The sequence below is a fragment of the Anopheles nili genome, chromosome 2 (assembly GCF_943737925.1).
Source record: "Anopheles nili chromosome 2, idAnoNiliSN_F5_01, whole genome shotgun sequence".
Taxonomy (NCBI): domain Eukaryota; kingdom Metazoa; phylum Arthropoda; class Insecta; order Diptera; family Culicidae; genus Anopheles; species Anopheles nili.
In genome coordinates this window covers 48371328-48393853 of record NC_071291.1, presented here as the reverse complement: position 1 = coordinate 48393853, position 22526 = coordinate 48371328, and the positions used below count along the sequence as shown (strand labels likewise).

General features: G+C 33.0%; 1 protein-coding gene across 1 annotated transcript; it reads right to left on the bottom strand.

Moving 5' to 3' along the window:
- Window positions 1-5020: 5020 nt before the first annotated feature.
- On the bottom strand, window positions 5021-18644 carry LOC128730570 (rho GTPase-activating protein Graf; the record flags this gene model as incomplete). The annotated part of the gene is made up of 15 exons (XM_053823638.1): window positions 5021-5388; window positions 5465-5544; window positions 5973-7007; window positions 7709-7924; window positions 7990-8095; window positions 8375-8606; window positions 8678-8791; window positions 8863-9042; window positions 9127-9224; window positions 9291-9414; window positions 9476-9573; window positions 9652-9769; window positions 11226-11399; window positions 14601-14758; window positions 18476-18644. Coding segments are annotated over 15 exons (2994 nt in total), but the record flags the coding sequence as incomplete, so codon positions are not given.
- Window positions 18645-22526: the final 3882 nt, after the last annotated feature.

Below are 22526 nucleotides of genomic sequence, written 5' to 3'. Positions count from 1 at the left end.
GTTGACCACTTCTTTATAGGCTCGACTATCTAGAGTAGTATGCCTTACAGCTAAATACACTAGATACAGTTGTCCATTTCGAGTAACAACGATTGTATGGTTTGTAGGGACGGCAATTACAGATTGGAGTTCTTGTTTACATTGCCCTTGTCTTTTTCTGAATCAGTGTGCTAATGACAGCTATTTTCCGAGGCGTTTACACCTTAGTGTGCGCTTCTTTTTCAATCTTTTTTTTCTGTGTGCGCTATATATATATATATATATATATATATATATATATATATATATATATATATATATATATATATATATATATATATATATATATATATATATATATATATATATATATATATGTGTGTGTGTGTGTGTGTGTGTGTGTGTGTCTGTGTAAGAGAGAGAGAGAGAGAGAGAGAGAGAGAGAGAGAGAGAGAGAGAGAGAGAGACAGAGAGATGTAAGATATCTGTTTTTAACGTAATAAATTGTTTATACCAATTAGTCATCACTAGTAACCGAGCCGCACGGGATAAGACTCTCTCTCTTGAAACGGTAGAGCCGCTTCGAACTCGAAACTCTCCGTTCAGGATCGGTTAGGTTTCAATCGGTGTCGGTAGATCCGCAGTGAACTTGAATCCTCGATAGCCAGAAACTAGACAAGGTTCAGAACTTGTTCAGAGAAGTACACAACTACTTGGCACGATACACGTAGCGACCCGTACACCTTCGCACCCACACGGAAGGCAAAACTTTATTCAAAAAATTCAATTTCGCTTTAAACGAAAACGCTCAGTGTACAGGAATTTTTAAGGTTTTTGCACTTTTTCAACTTTGCCATTTTATATCTCAGAAACTACTAAAAATATAATATATAAATGCTATATAATCTTGAATAGGACTTATGACCGCCTTTTGCCCAACGTGGGTTGTCCATCCACACATACGGGGCCAAACATCCTACTGAGGATCTTCCTCTCGAACGCGGCTAAGAGGTTTTCGTCAGCTTTGGACAAGGTCCATGTCTCAGAGGCGTATGTGAGTACTTGAACTATAAATGTTTTATATAGTTCCAGCTTCAGCCGTCGCGACAGGTATTTTGAGTGAAGAAGTTACCTCAGGCTGTAATATGACCGGTTGGCTGCCAGCACTCTTGCGCGTAATTTAACTTCAATGCTATTGTTGGTGCTTGTTTTTTGACCCAAGATAGGTGAAGTTTTGGACGGCTTCAAAAGTATCAATTACCAATCTATACGTCACCCCTGCGTAGTTTCGCTGCGCAAGATGATCTCCGAGGTTTCCACTCCTGACTTTCGGATGACCCTCTCTAGATCCAGATTGAAAAAGAAACGGCAAGCCTATCACCGTGGCGCAGATCCTTGGTAAATGCAAAGGGATTTGAGAGTTTTCCATCCACCATCACCTGGCATGCGACGTTGGTCATAGTCATTTTTACAAGCATGGTAAACTTTACGTGTATTGAAAAAGCAGCGTCGTAAAAATTTTAACCTGGTTAAACTATCATATGCGGCTCTAATATCTATGAAGAGATGGAATGATTGTAGCGGCTGCTCCGTCATCTTCTCTAAGATCTGCCGCATGATGAAAATCTGATGAGCGGTTGATTTTCCCTTTCGCAATCTTTCCTGATAGATTATAACCATTTCTTTCACGAATGGATTCAACCGACGTCGTCGGTTGCTTGTCGAGTTTCTTTAATGCTAGTTGCCAATATCATGATACCATCTACTAGTGCTCGTTGAACTGAAAGTTTAGTAGTTCATCGAAGTACTGAGCCCATCGTGAGAGGACCTCTAGCTATCTCTTGGTAAAACTATGATGGCCGATCGCACTCTGATTCTTTGCAGTTATTGTACCCGTTGTCCTTTCAGTTGATGCATCTTGGTGCGGTGTACCTAGTTTTCTTCTCGCCTGAGCCGCATTTATTTTTCTGCTCATACTCACGGTCTAGTCAAGAGAAACAACCATTTGGAAAACCCTCTATAACTAAAATTTCGCATAGAATAAGAAGAAGCATATGTGTCTAATGCGCCCTTTAAGTTCAGCTAAAACATGTCTACTATGTTTTGAGTTTTGTTTTAGTTTTAATATATTGTGATCATTTGAGTTTTTTGGAGTTGTTTTGTTTTCAATATTCTAGAAGAGATATCTGTAGAATCCTCCCTTGAAGAAAACCAACGTGGCATCTTTCAGTCAAATCGGTTTGCAAGCATAGTTTTGATCGATTTTTTAGATTTTTCTGAAAAAGAGTTGTATGATTCCTCTATGTAGCCCTAAATCGCTTCCCATCATGAGAGATGAAACATTGATACTCCATGTATTGAGTAAGACGAAGAATATTTGCAAAATTTCAGCAAAAACAAACCTGATTTATATATTTCAACAAAATATTGTTATTCCAGGAAAGGGGCTTGTGTGGGCAGATATGAAACAAATTTAAACAAAATCGAACGTAGTTTATATTATTATATTGATTTTGCTAGGTGATTTATTTAATATATCACATGGAAATACCTTATTTATAATGTAATTTTAGCACATAAATACCACATCAGCTTTTTGATAGTATAAACTTCCAACTATCACGATTGTTTGTAATCTTAAATTAAAACTTCAAATCAATGGATTCGTTAAATTCATTTGATTTATTCAGGAAACAGTGTTTATAACAAAGAATAAAATTAAATAACGAGAATATATCAATAAGTAAAAGTAATGCTATGCAATATTAAATATATGCATTTTTTCCCATTTCAACCGTACATACATTTTACTAATAACTGTAAACAATAAAAAGCAAGTAAGCAAAGCGTTCGGTTTATCCAAAAAGGTGTACAATTTTTGTTGATAACATTATGGAATTTTCATTTGCAAAAAAGTTAAAAAATACTTTATCAATGCTTATAAATTTTGTACAATGGTTATGGCATCTCACTTGATTCAAGCTTTCGAAACGATTCCAATGATAATGACCCCAGCGATTCGAAATATAACCGTGTGATTGTTAGCCAATTTCTTGTTTTTGTTTATTGTTTCGATTTATTAAACCTATTTATTCTGCCCTTTTCTTAAGATCTAAGCATATTATGAATCATTGATGATTTCATGGTATTATTCTTGATATTTGCTTCCAATGGTACAATAATTGGTGTTTACTTGCTGAAATTATGTTAATGGATTTAAGTTGATAATAACATTCGCCCATATTTATCGGAAACTTTTTATTGAAATGTATGATAAACAGATATGTTGTTTCTCTTATTTCTATATAAGTCCTCATTATTTACTCGTCGAATCAATTATATTGATTTAAAAATGTTATTATTTAGACTTTTCAAGGATATTTAAAGAAATTTGATAAAAGCTTGCAAAATTTACTAGTTATTTGAAATCAAGCAATGTTGCTAGTCATTCAAAACCAAATTAGGAATTCCCAAAAAACTATTTTTGATGAGTGTCTAACAGAGTTCATTTATGTTGCGATACATATAGATATTTTTACTATTGCTGCATCAGCCGGCAGTGCTTCCTCGATTTAAAGCCTATTGTCTAACAGGTTCTTTGTTTTATAATGCTTGACTTTCATTTGGTCGTGCTTATATGTTAACGCGTCCAATTGTGGAAGTTAGAATAAAAAATGATATAAATTAGGGAATACATTCGCGTGGACAATAATTTTGATATGGATAAATCTAAATAATTTCCAAGTGGTCATTTATTACACGTAAAATAATTGTATCATTCTTAGACATTTTAACTTGGATAAAATAAAATTTTCTATCTTTTCACGCATTGTAGTATAATCTTAGAAAAAATTAAATAGATAATTTTTCAAAACCGCAAATTACGGATATAGGAATGCATATGGAACCACAGAAACGTTGATATTCACGATGAAAATACATGATGCATTCAGTGTGGGAATATTGTGGAATGAAAGTTTTCGAACAAGCAAATAGTAATTTATTCAAGCGAATGTTATCGTAATTGTTATCATTCATTCGACGTATGAAAATTATTAATGGTTTTTGCCAAGAATATAAAAAAAATTTAAAAAATATTAATATATATATATATATATATATATATATATATATATGTGTGTGTGTGTGTGTGTGTGTGTGTGTGTGTGTGGGTATTTTAACTAAACAAAAATGTAAAAAAGTTAACAAGGAATTTTATCGAGGAAGATTATGTGTAAATATATCAAGCAAACAAAAATCGATACATACAAATGTTTTTGTAAGTTTAAACGTGTATGGCACAAGATAAATATAACTTAGATTTCAACAGCTTTCAACAAATCTTTTAAATCATAAAATCAAATTCATAAACGACGACATTTTACTAAGCAACGTGCAGTTCAACTCATGATAATTTTCAACATATACACTCTCAGAAATATAAAAGAACTTTTGTAACAGATAGTAGTCAGAACGAATTAAGTAGCAAATTATACCGCAAATACTTGATTTCAATTGCATACCCTGAATTAAGAAATACTTGAGCTTGACTAGTCAATAACAAGAAAAAAAAACTAATGACAAAATTTAAACATATAGCATACAATTATGATTTTACTCATTTTATTTCCTACCTTATGCTAAACACCCCAGCTTTTCTTTCACTAAACTATACTACATTCATGCTATCCAACTCTATAAAGCTACATTTATCAATATTATCCTGACTTGTTTTAGACATACTAGCAAAGATTTATTTGCAACATATTGTCGGCAAACATCTTGTCATCACCTTCACCTTGCCACATCATATTACAATGTCTTCACTTTTGAATTCTATTTGACGAATATATCTAAGTATACTTTCGAGGGCTTTTTGCTTACATGATACAATTTCTGGTTTTTTTCTGATGATATATATATATATATATATATATATATATATATATATATATATATATATATATATATATATATATATATATATATATATATATATATATATATATATATATATATATATATTTGAAAAAGTCTGGCTTAGGAATGTGTAATTCTGAACACTAAGGCATTTTTCATGTTAAAATAAGATTTACGATTGATGAATGTACAGAAATACAATGTACAAATGTCTTTCAAAATTGTTAAAAAAATATTCCCGTTCTTGATTCGATGTTATAATCGCTTGGATGGAATTACGTTATCAGTACATACCCATATGTACAACTTTATTATTATGTGCGTTTTTATCTTCTTTTCTGCTACATAGTGTATGTTGTTGCTCAATCAAGAGTGCCTTATCGAGCGGTTTACACACTTATTTCAAAACTTCAACATAGTTTTCTGGAATTAATCCAGACTTACCATTCAGAGTTCCTTCCAGCCAACCGGGTTCATTTGAACGACGCACTGAAACAATATTTCATATTTTATTTATTCATCATTTTCTCCACAACAAAATATGCGAGATGATTATTTTACATACCATTCGTTATTATTTGATTTGGTTCAAAAGATAATTCGCCATCATTTTCCGCCAAACATGCGTATAAAGTACGTACTCGTCTAAAAAAATAAACAAATAAACCGTAATGAACATGAAAATGGGTATATAACCAACAAATCATTTTGGAAACAATATTGAATAAAAAAAAAAGAAATCAACTAAACAAGCAATAGTACTGTTGCGTGCACTTTGCTCGTTCTATTTCTTTTCGCTTTTTCCATTCGCACAAAAACTTCTTATACCCATATATCGCTAAGAGTCGGACTGACAGTTTTTACGAATATCGCTTTGCATTTAGGTTATTTTTTATATTAACCATACTAAAGAAATGGTGGATTTCCACACAACAAAAAACTTTTTACATTAACTAAAAAATAAACATAATCAACGATCTCAATTTACAAATAACATGTTTGTTTTTGAAAAATAGTTTAATGAAGTGTGTGTTGACTAAAAAAAGGATTAATTTTACAAGCTATGTACTTACACGCTCTCTCTAGTTGTAGTTAACGATTGATTCCCCTGCTTTTGTTGAATAAATTGTTGCTGAGTTAATGATAGATGAGACTGGATATGTGGTAACTGATGATGACGGCCGTAATCTTTGCTACGTTGAGTTTTCTTTGGCCTACAATAACTTGGACTAGCGGAAGTGTCTGAACCACCGCCTGTTAACGGGGCTGTTAACGGTACTGTAGTAGTGTTACTTGTAATTGTACTGGCTATATCATATTTTGATATATTTTTGCTTCCGATCGGGTTGATATATTCATTGGCAGTCCAACTTCCTAGGTGTTGATTACGCATAACAGATAATGAATTACCAGCAACAACTCCACCCGATGAAGAACAAACTGACTCATTTGAACTGCTCGTTGAGTTGATTCTTTCATATGTAGATAGCTCCTTTCGATAACTAGCCAAATTAGAATCACTGCTAGCTAACACAGATACTCGATTGTACACTCCATGAAGTAACGAAGGATCGCAGCTCAATAAAGCACTAACTCCAGATGCGGAGTTTTGTTGTGCTCCTGATATAAGCTGCTGATGAGTGCTGTTTAGAGAAGCATTGTGGTAGTTCGCAGGAACAGAATTTAGAGAAGGATATACAGCATGATGATTTGGAGAAGAATTATTGTTAGATTTTACATGCAGTGGCTTGTTTTGGTCTCTGTTATGTCCTACAGCAGTACAAGGATCATTGATGGCTGAAGAAATAATTGTCGGTTTGGCTTCGTATGTTGGATAATGATTTGTTCCTTTGCTATACAACGACGTCAACCCGTTGGATATGTTCTGCAAACTTGATGACATTATCGATTCGGTATAGTTTGACTTAGCGATTACTCGAAGTGGCTGCGTTTGTGCATATATATTTTGAGCAGTGGGAGTAGTGCGTTCTTTGGAATAGCATTGACTGCCACTAGATGTTGCAGACATTCCTATCGATGATGTGCCAGCAACTCCACTGCCACCGCTACCTGGTCGATGGAATGATGGACTCGTACTTGTTTGCATCCTGTAAAGTAGCAATCATATATATTATAAGATAGTTTTAACTTTATCCGTTGATTTGATCAAAGAACGTATTCATTGCATAAGCACGAAGCAAAATAATTTGCAACACTATCCACTCAATAACTAAATTAAAGCACATTCAATATTTAACTACTTAAATAAGCCAACAAAACCGGTCTTGCTAAGGCTTTATATAACTTGAAATGCTAACGTAGCTTGTTAGTTAGTTGTTGTTAGATATTGAAAAAAAAATTCCACATTCACATAGCATTCACAATCGAGCTTCATTTTGCCCTCTTTTTACTCGTTTCATCCTCTCTATGTTAGAGTTGGGACCGAAATTTGTACATGCCACATTTTATAGAAAATTTGTGGTCATATGCATTTTTAAGTGAATATTTTTATTTTTTATTTAAAGAAGTTCGTGCGTTTACTTCCTTTTGCATTTTATTAACAAACTATAACCGCTACAATTCAAAATACCCAAAAACCGTATATCATATAAAAAAAAATTTATACTTTATCCATAATTTATTTCTATAGCCTACCGATCAATGCTAATTGTGTTTAACGAAATTTCTAAGAATTCTTGCAATATTAAGCGTTGTTTAAACGCTAGTAAAAAAAGTTTTTATTTTTTTATTAAATACCTGTAAATTAAATGAAATAAAATTGTGTATTTAAATTTAATTTGCTACTCACATGTACAAATCTCCAACATTGTTACTGGATGTCGGCATCGGAGAGCTTTTGAACATTTTATCATAGTTCTCGATTAGTATTTCAATAACGACATTGTTAAATTTAATGTCCAGTATAGCTGCCACCGTTTCTTCAGCCGCTCGTAACAATGTAGGTCCAAATACAACCCCTAGGTTGAACACTGACATCTTATTTCGATCACTTTTCATTGAGACTCTAAAAATATAAAATGAAAACTTTACGTTCGGAGCAATGATGTGTCATATAATTCGTTTGCTTACGATTTCAGATGTTTTATAACAATATCTAGCATCTCAAAACGGTCTTTTGGTAGTTTATATACCAACTGATGAACTTCGTTGATTCGTTGTAATCGCGTTTCTTGCTCTATGAATAAGTTAAAATTTACCCAAGAAACAAATAATCAAACCAGATGCAATTTAAAACATAGTTCAACCTTAATAGTATAAAATCGAAACTTTTTTGAAGTTTGTTCCTATTTTTTCATTATTGAAATATTATATTTGACAATATATTGATAGTTCGACTAATTTACAATTTAATTTTACATAATTTTTTACATTTGCCTTTCAAAAGTATTTTACATTGACAAGTTAATATTATTATGATATAATGAAAAGTGTTTCGGGTGAATATAATACTTACTAGCAGCTGATATAAAGGCATGATGCAAGCGAAATGTCATAAGCGGCTCACTTAAGTGACGAAGATATTGTTTGAGGGCGCTAGCAATAGTTTTGCTTTCGAGAATATCACCATTTCCAATTTGCTCCTCTTTAAAAAAATCCAAACGATCCCTTTCAGTCTTTTTCCTGTCTAATCCCATTTGCAACAGCTTCGTTATTTTTGTACTGACGCCGCCAATTCGATAAAGCCCCTGTAAACACATATTATTGTCATTCAATGGTATATATTTTAAATTATTATTACAACGTCTCGATTACATACTTCTTCTTCCAGTCCACGATTTTCCAAAATCTCAATACACCTCTTAACAAATGCAAAACCCACTTCATCTAATGTATTATCCTCGGTGTATTTCGTTGACAATGCTAAGTTCGTCTAAATGATGAAGCAAAACAACATATTTATAGACAACTTATTGCTAAAGTAATGTTTAAAATATAACTTACCGGCTCTTTGCCATCCATCGCGTCAATCCATGTTTTAATATCGTCTTCGCTAAGGGCCTGGAATGTATATGTAATGGCGGTTCTCTCATGAAATGTAAGATCAAAGCAGTATCGTTTTTCAAATTCCGATATCCTTCTCGTACATGATGCTAATGTGAATGTTTCAGGACTTGTTTGCTGCTTCAGATTGTAAACGAAAAATAAAACACAGAAAATGAACTTAATTTTGCAAAATAGAATATGACCCAATTATATAAAACTTACCGAGCGTCCGGACATTTGATTGAACTGTAGCATGGAAAATTCTTTGTTTTGTTTTTTAAATGTACAATAATACTTCGACCACGTCACCACAGTAAACTCTATAAAAAAATGGTTATTTAAAAAATATTCTTGGCATTTCAAAGTGTTTGTTACACTAATCTTACTTTTTTCCATTAAATAAAGATACCCTTGCTTTGTGTATTCACTATCCGGTTTCATTTTGCTGTCCATATATTTATTTTTTAATTCTTGCGCTTTCTGTCGTGTTTCATCAAAATTTTCTCGAGTCTATAAATATAGATGTTATTGTTCGATTACCTCCAATAAACCAAAAGCATACAAAACTTACTTTCTGCACTTTGAGCTGCAGATCCGACAGATAGACTTTGGCATCTTCGGCTACTTCATGCCCTAGATGATAAAACACTAGCCAATCAGATATGAATCCTAAAGGCAAAACAATTGAGCATTGTTGCATTATTTTTATAACAAGTGAAATAGTTTTAGAAACTGTATGAAACTTACTAAGAATTATTTCCACAAACTCGAACTTTATTCTTTCCTGAACTTCCTGAATTCCTAATACGTAGCTCAAAGATTCTCTAAGATACTCTCGTTCTAGCATTCCTAAAGACGCATCAGCCTGAAAGAAACAAAAATAAATTCTCATGTTTGTTTCTTACAAAACTCACAGCACATATAAAATTATGAACATATATTATACTATAGTTTGATATAAAATATAAATGATCCAACTGATACAAAAAAGTATATGATGTAAAATTGTGACATCTCAAAAATTAAACTCATATTCAAAGCAACATTCATATTATTTATGAATACTACGTTTATTTATTGTTATGTACAACAACGGTTGGCAGTATGCAGCTCTTAAGTTAAGCTCACTCAATAGTTTTATTTTGTTTTGAATGTGCTTTATAAGTAAATGAATTAGATTTTATAGAGGATCTCACTTTGAGTCTGCCAGAAAAAGAAAAAATAGCAATAATCATGTGAATATTATTACATCTTTAGTAGTACTCGTCCCTTCGCCGTAAGTAGACAGTACTTCTTTCCGTCTATTTTTATACCTCTGAAAAAAATCACGGAGAGTCATAAAATGTCATTCGTATATTAGCAGACTCATTAAGCTTAATATTGCCGACCACTGTTGAAATGCATTGAATAGATTTGCTTAAATTCGTCAATTAAAAAAAATGAGAAACTAGTCGATGTGTTGATTGATATTAAAGCATGAATTCTGAAGATTGCACTTGCACTTAACACTTTAATGATCACATGAAAAGATGATATACCACACATTTGAAGAAGCACAATTAAAATACATGTGTATGTAGGACAATGTGAAAATTAGTCATTTGGAAACAAAATCATCAGAATAAAAAAATCAGGAAAATCTAAGGAAAATAAGTCATTGTCATAAATAAATAACACTAAATCAGTAGATGAGAGCATGTTTATGTAATGTTTTCCTTTTTTATATGAAAATATTCTCCACCATCTTCTGATAACATTGTTGACATTCAACGATGAGTAAAGTTTCGATGCAAATTTTCAACGCAATTGTTATGATGCGTCAAAACGATAGCCGTAGACACAGAGGTACATCATTTGTTTTAGTTTTGAAAGCATCACTTGAAGTACTATATCGGAAACAACATAATTACTGTATTGTACTGATTGAAAATAGAACTACAAGATAAACATAAAACCAAACTACAGCGAAGCATAAGTTTTAACTAGCAACAGTGCAAATGGTACACCAATAGTGGCAGCTCGGAGTTGATTTGATGGAACAAAGTACTAGATTCCAAAAATCATGTAGCCCTATATACCGGTGGCAGCGCATGCGCTTTTTAAGTTGTTCCGTAATTGTTGTGACTTTTTAAAAATATTATCGTCTGGAAATGAAAAATTTGCAAATTAAACCTATTTTGATACACGCGTGAAATTGGCAATTTGATATCAAAACTTAAGATTTTAAGAAAAATTCTTTAGAAATCTCCTCCTGTATTTTAACAAAAGTTCTTAATAAATCTTCTTCTGTACATTACACTCATCTGGCAAATAAAACTTACCTCTATAACTGCTGGAGATGATTTTTTGGAAGACATATTAAGGAACCGCTCTTGAGCTTGACAAAACTTTGCAGTCTTTTTGTCATATTTCTTTTTATTTTCTTTTACTCCTCCAATGTGTACTTTACGAAACTCTTCGAGGGGTAATAGGATCTGATCATGAGCTCGATCAAGCTATAACATAACATAAATGGGAGAAATGGAAAATATTTTTTTTTATTTAATACTGTAATGGATGGGAACATGTTATGGGAGAATAAAGTATTTGTGGAAGGGAATCAACATTAAAATTATATTACTATCAAAATACATACGAATACTATTTATATGGATGTAAATTGATTTAAATAACTTGTGTTTTAGTTGTTGACCGCATTATCAGTGTTGACTGTATGTGAATTTAATTATCTTTGCAATACAGCGGTCGATACAGAGACAATGTGCGACAATGAATAAGAAAGTGATGATTTGAAGTTCTGTTCAAAGCTGTTGTTGGTGCTCTCTACGTACAAGATGATACGAATAATGCCTATTATTTTGTCTATAAGTGTATTTATAGCAAACACCTTTTTGTAAGTTTTCTTTATATGCTTATTGTTTTTTGTTTGCTCCGACAGTTAAACCTAATGTTTTGAATTATTATTACAAATAAATTGTAAATAACAAGAAGCGATGTATCGATCATTGGAAAAATCAAATAATTTTAGAACTGCTCGAACAAATTGCATACAAGTTGCATGCAGGCTAATGGGAAAGCTATATTTCACATTTTTGTGCTACGAACGTAACTAGTGCATTTCGATAAATGACACAGTTTGATACCATATATTCTTGTAAATTTAAAAATGTTTTTGATTTTAAATTATAGTAATGATGTATACAACTTTTTTAGCGGCGTAACAACATCCGTTGTATCTAACTCGATGACCCCATCCAGTTCTGTCTAGGTTAAGGTTTTCTTGGATTCATATTTCACTTCACCGGATAGACAAGTTTGGCATGCTCACGAGTTTGAGTATTGATCCCGAAATAGTCGTGTGTTTGAATCGCACGCGAACGCTTCGGCAATCAACTCCACTGGTTCGAGATCATTTCATTGTCTCGATAGTTCAAAAAACAATTCTCTGTTGTTTCAGAGTTCGCTACTTACAAATGTCCTATTTAAAATATTCTAGACTTCACCTATTGAATATTCTGATAACTTTAAGGCAAGAAATTCCTCAATTCATCAAAAATTTGACATTTTTCAGTATTTTTTTTTATGACAAGCTGATTTACTCGACTATATTTAGGACAATGTTGTTTAAGAAAACATTAAAGGGTATGCAAACAAATACTGATGTAACACAAAAATTGATGTGCCGATTCGTTTTCACCCCTGGCAGCTATGATACTTCTGTTGTCAGACCACAATATCATATCAACGAAGAGATTTTAAATCAAATCGTCTCTTCACTCGCCATTTCAAACCACAATTTCTCTACACTTCCGATCGTACGATCAACTCGTTCTTGCCAATATCTCCCCTTTAATAGCAAAATTAAGTGTTCTTAAGCATTCCGCTCTGCTATCTAAATCTCAATTCTTTACTCTAACTCTCTAAGTGACATACGTGAATATGTAACTTGTTCGAAAGCATGTTTTTATATTTTAAATTTTGAGCAATTTTTCGTACAATCCAGCGAAAAGGAGTTGTTGAGAGCTCCATATCCAAATGGAGAAACTAATACTTGGTTATTTTTTACATGTCAAAAATACATTAACCTTACATGTCAAATTTAAGTTAAATTAGGCAACATATGTAATTTTATTCATTATTTTTTAAATATTCCGAAAAGGAATTGTATGCTATCCAATTCGTTCCAATTCTTTGTACGGAATAAACGTAGAATTTTCAAGGACTTTTATGTCTCATTTCATTCAAATCATAAGGGATTAGTATGTTCAAATATAGTTTTCGACATTCTGAAAAGAGGAGCTTGTATAGAAATGCCAGGTTACTCTCCACTTAGCGAGCAGATATCTCACTACACGATATATTGATCCAGAAGAAGCATCCTTAATTAATTTCAGCGAAATCAAAATACATTATCTGTTATCCAACTATTTTTTTGTAATATAAAAAGAGAGGTTGAATGAATCTTTGTTCCTAATCGATGTAGCTGAGTCTTTTTCACACTATGAATAGTGAAAAGCATTTGTGCCATGTAACAATCAAATTGGAAACCATTTATGTCATTTCAAGAAGAGAGGTTATATGAAAATAATTTCAGTCGACAACAAATAGCAATCTACCTGTTCACTTTAAAATCCTTGCAGGCAGTATGGCAAAAATCACATTGTCAATATATCTCATTCTTCACCTTGTGCTAATTGACTTGAGCCATGACAGTTCCAGTGCACAGTGGTGCACAACAGCACTGCCGGTAGACTATTGATGTGAATACTGGAGATAAAACTAAAGCAAATTCAAAATATCCTCAAGTAACGAGCCTAAGTAGCTTGAAAAATATTAATTCTGAACCGTAGCTCTTTGAAAGCTATCCGCCGTATTTCACCAATTTGATACGCAAACCTAGTTTTCTGTATCATAATATCATACATTTATAAAAAGAATAATTTTGATGTTTCGAGACATTCATATTATATTTCTCAATGAAACGGCATGGTTCGCCGTATTACAAACTACAAAAACCTATTGTTCAGTGTTCCATGGAAAATTGTATGCAACTTAACAAATATTTGCTAGATATCACTTTTTCTTCTTGTCACTCTGAAGTAGGCAGTGTGGATTGTTCTCAGATTTAAAATATAAATAAATTGCTCAATTTAGAAATGCCATAAGTAAAATTGATATACATATTTACAAATCAGAAAAAAATATTATGCATAATCTAACACCTCTTACCATTCAGGGGAAAGAAATTATGACATTGAATCATTACAATAATGGTTTTGTATCAGATTATTATTACATTACTGGAGAGCGAATCAATAATGTTGAAAATTTACAAGCAGAAAATTTATAAAAAATTTTATTCTTATTTTTTTTATTTACATTGCATAGATTTTTAAATTATTATTTTAGTTTGGGAAAAGATCTTTAAATTTTGATTTGCTGTTTGATTAACTCTTTAAAATACGCAATTTATTTTTTTTAAATAACGCGTAAAATTACTTTTCTTATACATTTAAATATGACACTCTGTAATTCACAGTTAGAATTGTCCTGAATATCTATTTCTAATTATATCTTCAATTATACACATCTCTTTCTTCTTTTAATAACGAAAGCAAATGTCATCCTCTAATGCAATCTATTTTGCTATTTAATGTATATTGGCGAGAATTAGCAGCACAAAAAATAATACGTACCATATTATCACGTTCTTCCTCGATAGCAGTTATTAGTTTACTGAATTGCTTCAAACTATCTGCAATAACTTGTTCATCATCAGTTTGTGTGGAGCCAATGCATTCAAAATTGAATTCTTTCAAACTTTTGGATAACGTACGCTGCGCACGTGAAAGACCTGTGAAATATGAAATGTCAAATTAAGTTTTGAAGACATACATTTTACCACTCTTGGAAAATACGGTACAACAACTTTAACCAATTGTTATTATTGGGCCAACTAAATAAGACTGTAAGAAATAAGAAGCAAGTAAGTAAATAAGATTGCTTATGGAGCATTGCACTCATGCGATATTCTTAGCATCTATTTTTTTCGTAAAGATCGTTCAGGTGTTTAGATATTGATGCTTATAAACAGTGATGGGGGTGACTTTTTCATATTTTTATTTCATTTTCCTAAAAATTAACATTGTTTGTGCGATGTAGCATCTATCACAAAGAGGTTGCAGGCCTAAAAAGGAACAGTAATCCGAATTCATTTCATGAGACAAATGCTAGTTATCGAGACAGTAGTTATATTCCAGAGTATTTTATCTACGAGTAAATCTAACAATACTGCCATTTTTCTATGGATAGACTTAGCATGTTAGCAAGAATTCAATACATATATGTAGCTTCAAATTACCAGATGCCTGATTTAAATCACATGCCTTGTTGTATTAATTGAGTTGAACACGGTTTTAAAATCAGTATAGACACTATACACTTGGCCACCGTAGTTTCAGCACTCGGAAGTAAATTGTTATAAATTAGTAGACAATCATTGGAAAAGAATCATTTAAAGAAATCAGCAAAAAATTATCATTGAAGAATATGCTTGCTGATATGTTGGCCTGTTTACGTTTGTTATATGCAAAATTCCAAAATGCATGGGTGTTAAAATGCAGTTGTGATTGGATTTTGTATGTATATTAATTAACCTGTTAACAATCAGTTGCAGCATCTATATCAAAACATGAAAAAAATAATAACCAGTCTATATGAGGTCTATGTTTGAACATTTTACCATAGAAGTTGATTTAACATAGTTATGCACTATGATTTTAATAGTGTGTTTCAATATTTATATGGTATTTAAGTATAGCCACTTAAACATTCAGAGAATTGTTTCGTTTATGGACTAACCAGCATTCAAAATTATATCATTAGCAAATAACTTTGCCGAACGAATTGATATGATTTCGTATATGTCATTTGCCATGCCATTTATCTTGTTCAAAAATGAAGTAAACATCATCAAAAACTTAGAACGAAATCGTTCAAGACCAGCGAGTCCTGATTCTTTGGAACCCAATGTAACGCATGTTGATTGAAGTCACACAATAAAACGATAGTGTTGTGATAGTTTTGAGCGATAATGGAGAAGAGTAGAACAATACTCTCTTATAATGGTATCCTTTTCACTCATCTTAGGAGAAAAGTAAATCGTGCAGATTTAAACCTCAAACGCACCCAAAAGCATTGTACTGTCGAATTATTGATATCGAAACAGTCAGCAAAATGAATTTGGATAATATTGCGACAAAGTACCCCCACCTGTTTTTTCGACATTTACTGTTGCGATATTCATACTCTGTTCGAAATAAATGAAAGCAATTATTCAACATCTGAGCGGGGAAAATAGAATCAGCTCTGTGAGAAATATGAATCTGTGAGATCAATAACTTTGTAATCGTATATAGATGGTGCAGTGCAGAAATCTACCGGATTAGTGCACAATCCACGCACATTCTAGAAATATTGCGATAGATTGCTCCTATTAGTATCATGTCGTTGAAGTAGATTGTGTTAGTAAAATTAGCCTTCGTATGTAAAAAGTTATCGCTGCGCTTTAACAAAAAGCATCTTCAATTTGACTGCAATAATGTCAGATCTCTTCCTCTTTTCTTAAATGACTCAAAAACCGATATATGATCGAGACCTGCCTAGTTGAAATTTTCTATGACTTGAAATTTTTACGTAGACGAATAGTTAGTCCTACGTACGGGAGAAGCTTATTCAAAATTTGAACCCAAAACTATTCGTGTGTGCCCCTACGCCCGCTAATGTGTCAGATCTAATAGCGAAGAAAACTTCAGACTTTGTTCTGCAGACTAGCCCCCTTTTCTACAGATTTCGTCGACAGTTACCAAAAATGGCTGGTTGACCTCTAATATTGGCAGTCACCAAATCTGCCACTAATATTTTTTTTACTGTACCGCAAATTCTCTAGAAAGGCCTAGACTGCCAGATCCCTGCGCACAACCTATTAATTGATTTCATGGCGGCCTATGATAACATACCCCGAAACGAATTATGAAAGATTTTAGCCAAATCGGGATCATTTGTATTTTTATGTCAAACCTCTAAATCCGAGACCATCACAAACCTATGTACCAAGGTTGGTGCAAATCGGTCGGATATATGTATATTTTTATTTATAACAACAATAGCACAGTACTATAGCGCTAATAGTACTACCGTACAACGTAATGTGCTATTAGTTTATATGTATCTATTTTAATGTTTCTATTTTAACCCATACTACGCAATCGACATCCCACCGAGATAGACAATAACTAGATATTCAAAACACACTCCTCTTGTCTGGAAGATAATACTGGTGAAAAGTCATATTTTCAACTACGTGAATTCGGCACATGGTGTAACAGATCACATGCTGCATCAAGCGAATACTGTTCATATAAATAGAACATGATTCTATGTTTTGAAAATACAGTTAAGCCACTACGCGAGTTGCGAAGCTTTCTTCCGATTTTTTTCCAAAACTAAATAGTAAAGTATAAACTATACTAAAATGGCAAAACTATACTAAAAAGCTAGAAAAACACATACAAAGATTTTATGCAATTAGCCAAATGGATTATTTAAAGTAAATGTCAAAATAGTCGTTTCCGTATCAGCTTTTGGGAAGCACAATAAACAGATAAATCTACATCTTCTTCTACTTCTTCTAGGAGGAATATGAATTAATACGAAGTTGAAATATGAGGTTCACCATACAGCAATTAGAATCATAAGCTATCTATTTACGACATTTAACTATAAAACTTATCTAGCATCCACTCTACTTTCAACTTTTAATGCCACACGCAGGACAATAAACGACACGGAAATTATACCGATACGGTTTTAATGAACAGTGGTGATTTAAAGTAAAGATTTTACCATCATAACTTACGATATATCATTTAAGTTATACCTTAAATGCAATAACATCCGTGTTTTACAAATCGTATGCAAATTTGATGGTTACGGTTATAATCCGGTAACCTAATTTAAATATATTATAAAAAGAAATTTTTGGACTCTCTACGATTATATTTCCTTTAATTCATATATTTGGCTATATTGCATAGTCAAATTAACTTATGTTACTAATAACTGTTAAATTACCATCAAATCTCCTGGTTATTTTCTGGCCAGTAAATGCTAATGTTTTTAGCCATTTTGAAATCAAGTTTAGTTATTAACGTATTGTTTGGTAGCAACTAACAGGTATGTTCTAATCAACAACCGAGAAGTTAAATAATCCATTAAGAACTTTATGAAAACTTCAACCCTCTGACAACTCGAGAAAGAAAAATGTTATATTACAGAACTTGTATGGCTATGGGCAATTGTGATGAACTTGTATGGCTATGGGAACTTGATGAAGAGGTCTAAAAACAGAAAGATGTTCACAACTTGTTTTTACGCAATATTCAAACCCAAAAGCTGAGTCTGAAGGAAAACCAAAGAAATTCACTGGCACTTTTCTCCTCCAGTATCTCTTGTTTTTGCTATAAAATTGAGAAAAATGAATAATACTATGCAATTATTGCTATATACTTACTTTTAGCAGCTGCTAACAAATCCTTTATTTCTTTGACGATTTTTTTAATCTGTTGACTTGTTTTTTCCAGCTCTTTCTCGTGTTTATTAAGATTTTCTCGAAAATCTGGACTGTCAATAAGGCAGTCAATGAATTCTAGCGGTTGTAGCTTGACCATCTTTCTAGGTATAAACACACACACACGCCCAACACACGCACACACGTATGCGTGTTGTTGATACGACGCCGATCACGAACGTGAATATGAACAAATCAAATCTTACTGGGTGTGTTGTCACTCTTAGTCATCTTCCAGCGTATGGAGTACGTATATATGACAGTGTCTGTATCGCTCATAAAGATCCAATAATTTTTAATAAACATCTAATCCAACAACTAATTGTCACTTCTAATTTCCAGTTTGTCATCAATAAGCACATTTTTCAATACAATCACGTATATAAATATAAGTAAAGTAAAAGTAGCTACACACCTACAGATAAGTCACATGGCTTAGTGATTAACAATACGCAGCACTATTCACTTCGAAACACTATTGGCTTCCACTCAATGCACTTGTTAGTAAATCCATAGCTGGAAATCGGCTATTTTGTTTTCCTTTCAGATCGTAAATGAAAAGATATAGATGGAAACTTGTTTCGTTTGCACTGTGTAGAGAATTACTCTGAAATCTACACATTCACTCACCTGTTTGGTTGTTAAGGTGCGGTTAGCTAATGTATTTTTGTGCAAAATTTAACCATTTCTGTTGATTAGGTGCATCATGCGATTTTTTCACAGAAATAACTGCGCGTCATCATTTGTTGTCAAAGCGTTTAAAGTCAAGTCGCATATGTGCATGAGTATAAGGTTGGACTATAAAGCGACATATTTGATTGTTTGAGAAGAATGCCAGGAAGAAAATCGAGTGTTAGCAGTGAGATTGAAAGTCCTAAATATTCTCTCGTCAGAAAAATATGACAGAAGATTCAAAAAATGTTTAGGTTTACCCCTCTAACAGTCGTGTGGAAAGCGAAAGATACAATTAACATCAGCCTTGCATATCTTCAGGCGTCGACCGCTAAGCGTTGAGATAAAAACATATTATTGTTGATGAGTGATTTTGCTATTATTCCTATTATTGTTGATTTTTGTGCAATTTGCAATTGAGAATTACACTCAAAAGTTGATATGTGTAGCTGCTGCTTAATAAAATAAAATAAAATAAAGTATGAATATAACATGGTAATCATGCAAGAACAGAATAGTACGAGAACGATGGCTATTTTTTGAAGACCGATTTAAGCGTAAGCATCGTGGTTAGTTCGGTTTAGTTTGGTTCAGTTGTATGGAGTGCGAGAAAACGAGTTTACTGTAATAAATCTGAATCTATTTAGATTTCAGTACAGCTATGGATGTGGTGGTTCCCAAGCTCACTATTGATTCACGCTTCACGCGCTCGTGTTCAAAAGGAATTAGAAGTGTTTCACAAGCTTTACACGCTTACAAAACAGTTCAGCACTTGCAGACAGCATCCAGACACGTTTGAGTTAGCTCTTCGTGTTAGTTCGATAGTCACGAGTCCACTACATAACAACTCATACAAATTCACTGAATAAACTGCTCAACGGTACATCCCACTACACGTTCTTCCTGATTTTACTACATTCATCTTTCTTCCGTGCTCAAAAAACGGGCAAAATGATATACTGTATCTAATCTTTTTAATGTTTTCTGCACAACCTGCCATTTTCCCAATATTTTTCCACATTATTCTTTCCTGACTGCTATACTAATAATGTTTTATCCGACTATCATATCTACTATTTCAGTGTAATGTAAGGGGTAGAGGAGGCCTCTTGCACGATTTCTTTACAACTAACCAAGGAGGCTGAAATTTGATCTCTCTATGAAATAAATAAGAAACACCTTTTGCAACAAATTTCAATCACATCGAAAGTCATTTACATGTCGATAGCCAGTCACATTTTCGGTATACGGCGAAGGGGAAATGTATGGGAGCCATCCTTTACTCCCCGCCGGGAGAAATGAAAATTTCCCACATTTCGTTCGGAGTATGATAAAGCGTATGTACCAAATCTGAATCCAATCCGGGCAAAATTTATATTTTTGAGCTAGTTTCTTAGAGTTTTGAAAAGGAAGCGTAGTACTACTTTGTCAATCTTCAAGATATACCATGTTCGAGCGATTTTTTCGAGTATGCAGTGAAGAATTAGGAGAATCTTGCCCGACTATGTTAGACTGTGTTGGAATTGAAACTTGGTCACTTTTCGTATCAAATCGGTCGTCACAAATCGATTGATGATTTTTAAATAGAAAACCTGGTTGTAAAAATACCTCTCATTTTAGCCATCCAGGAAATTTACGGTATTTCAAAAAGAAATATCTTTTACTTATTTTACACTGGGGAAATTAAAATTGCACAACTTTTTGTATTCCGTGATAAAAAGCTAATTTGTTTTTTTTCTTCTAAATTGGACGATATTTGCATAACTGACTGAATATTCTGTCCCCTTTGGTTCTTCTCCGGAAGAGCTTCTACTTAACTTCTTTTTATTAAGAATGATACGATATTCGTATGCAATATTTGTGCGAAATCAAACATCTTTTATATATTAAGCAATCGTTTTCGCCAGCACGACTATCAAGGGGGGGGGGGGCTTATTCAGAGCTTTCTTGCACCCGTAGGTAACTGACGCTTTGACTTGTTTTACAAAATGAATGCTTGTAACGTGTAAATTATATGCCATATCTGTTATCATTTGTATTTTTGAGCGAAAGTTATTCATTTTTTAAGCGGAAAGCCTCCTTTTATTTCCACTGGGAAAGATGAAGCTTTGGCTTCTTTTATAAGAGAATTTATTGGCATATGTGTCAATTTTTAGTCAAATCGGTCGTTTAACCAGTCGTTTGAAACATGAATGTGTAAATGAGAAAATGAGTGAATTGCGCATGAAAATAAATAAATTTATTGGGATTTCAAATGAACTTCAAATGATTACTTACAAATGAACGATTTGCCTAGCTGAGGAGGAAGATTAAAAAGCGATTAATACGAATAGGAAAGACTCTTAGAGTAAAATTACAGAGAATTGCAGAAAATTTGTTGTATGATGTGACGGGAGGACAAATACTTATACTGACGGCGGGGAGCGTAAAGCTTCGGAAAAATTGAAAACAAATGCAAAATTTTTCGCGAAATTGGGATTATTTCTTAGGATAAAGGATGGAAGATTATGAAAAACTTAATTTTTTTTAAATAGTACCGTTAAAATGGTGCTGGCCACCAAATAGCGGTAAGCGTACGGGTCGCAGTAGCAAGAGGGCGTATAGGAAACTGATATTTTGAGAGAGGTAGATTCGATGAAAATTTCGGAAAGCCTCCAATGAACCTTTGTTAGTTATATCTGTGCGACAATTTCGAAACATACATTAGGATGCACATGAAGATAAAAGCGATCCGCTAAACGTGTGTGCATTTTCGTGTTCGACCAAGAGGAGTTTCTCGTCTCAGATTCAACAGAATCAGCATCTCTTTCAAAGTTGACACTAACTATCCCGCTTTTACAGGGGCTCAATCACCGTTAATGTAATGATAATCGTCGTTTCTCTCGAAGGCTCTGTTATCGCTTTCTCAATGATAAATTAAGCCAATGTGTCAGCCCATTCAGGAGCAATCTGGAATGCAGTTCCTGGATGTTTTTGGTATGTATCTTATCTGTCGTGTCTTTTTTCCTCGGTTTTATATATTACATCCCTCTGGCACTTTTCCGAATTTCAGCAAGGTAAACAAGTTAAGCCAATAGCTATAATTTACTGAAGCAAAAACTGATGTTCTCGTAGCAAATGAATTCCTAGCATTGATTGACACCGAAACAGCCTTCTGTCAGTTGAAGAAAAGTAAGGCATATGGCACAAAAGTAGCTCAATCTGGAAGTATAAGAAACATTTTTATCTCCAATACTCACATACCAATGAAGAATCTCGCTTATCTGCGAATGATTGAATCGAATCTCCTCATTCAGGAGAAAAATGCTCAGGAACATTGAAA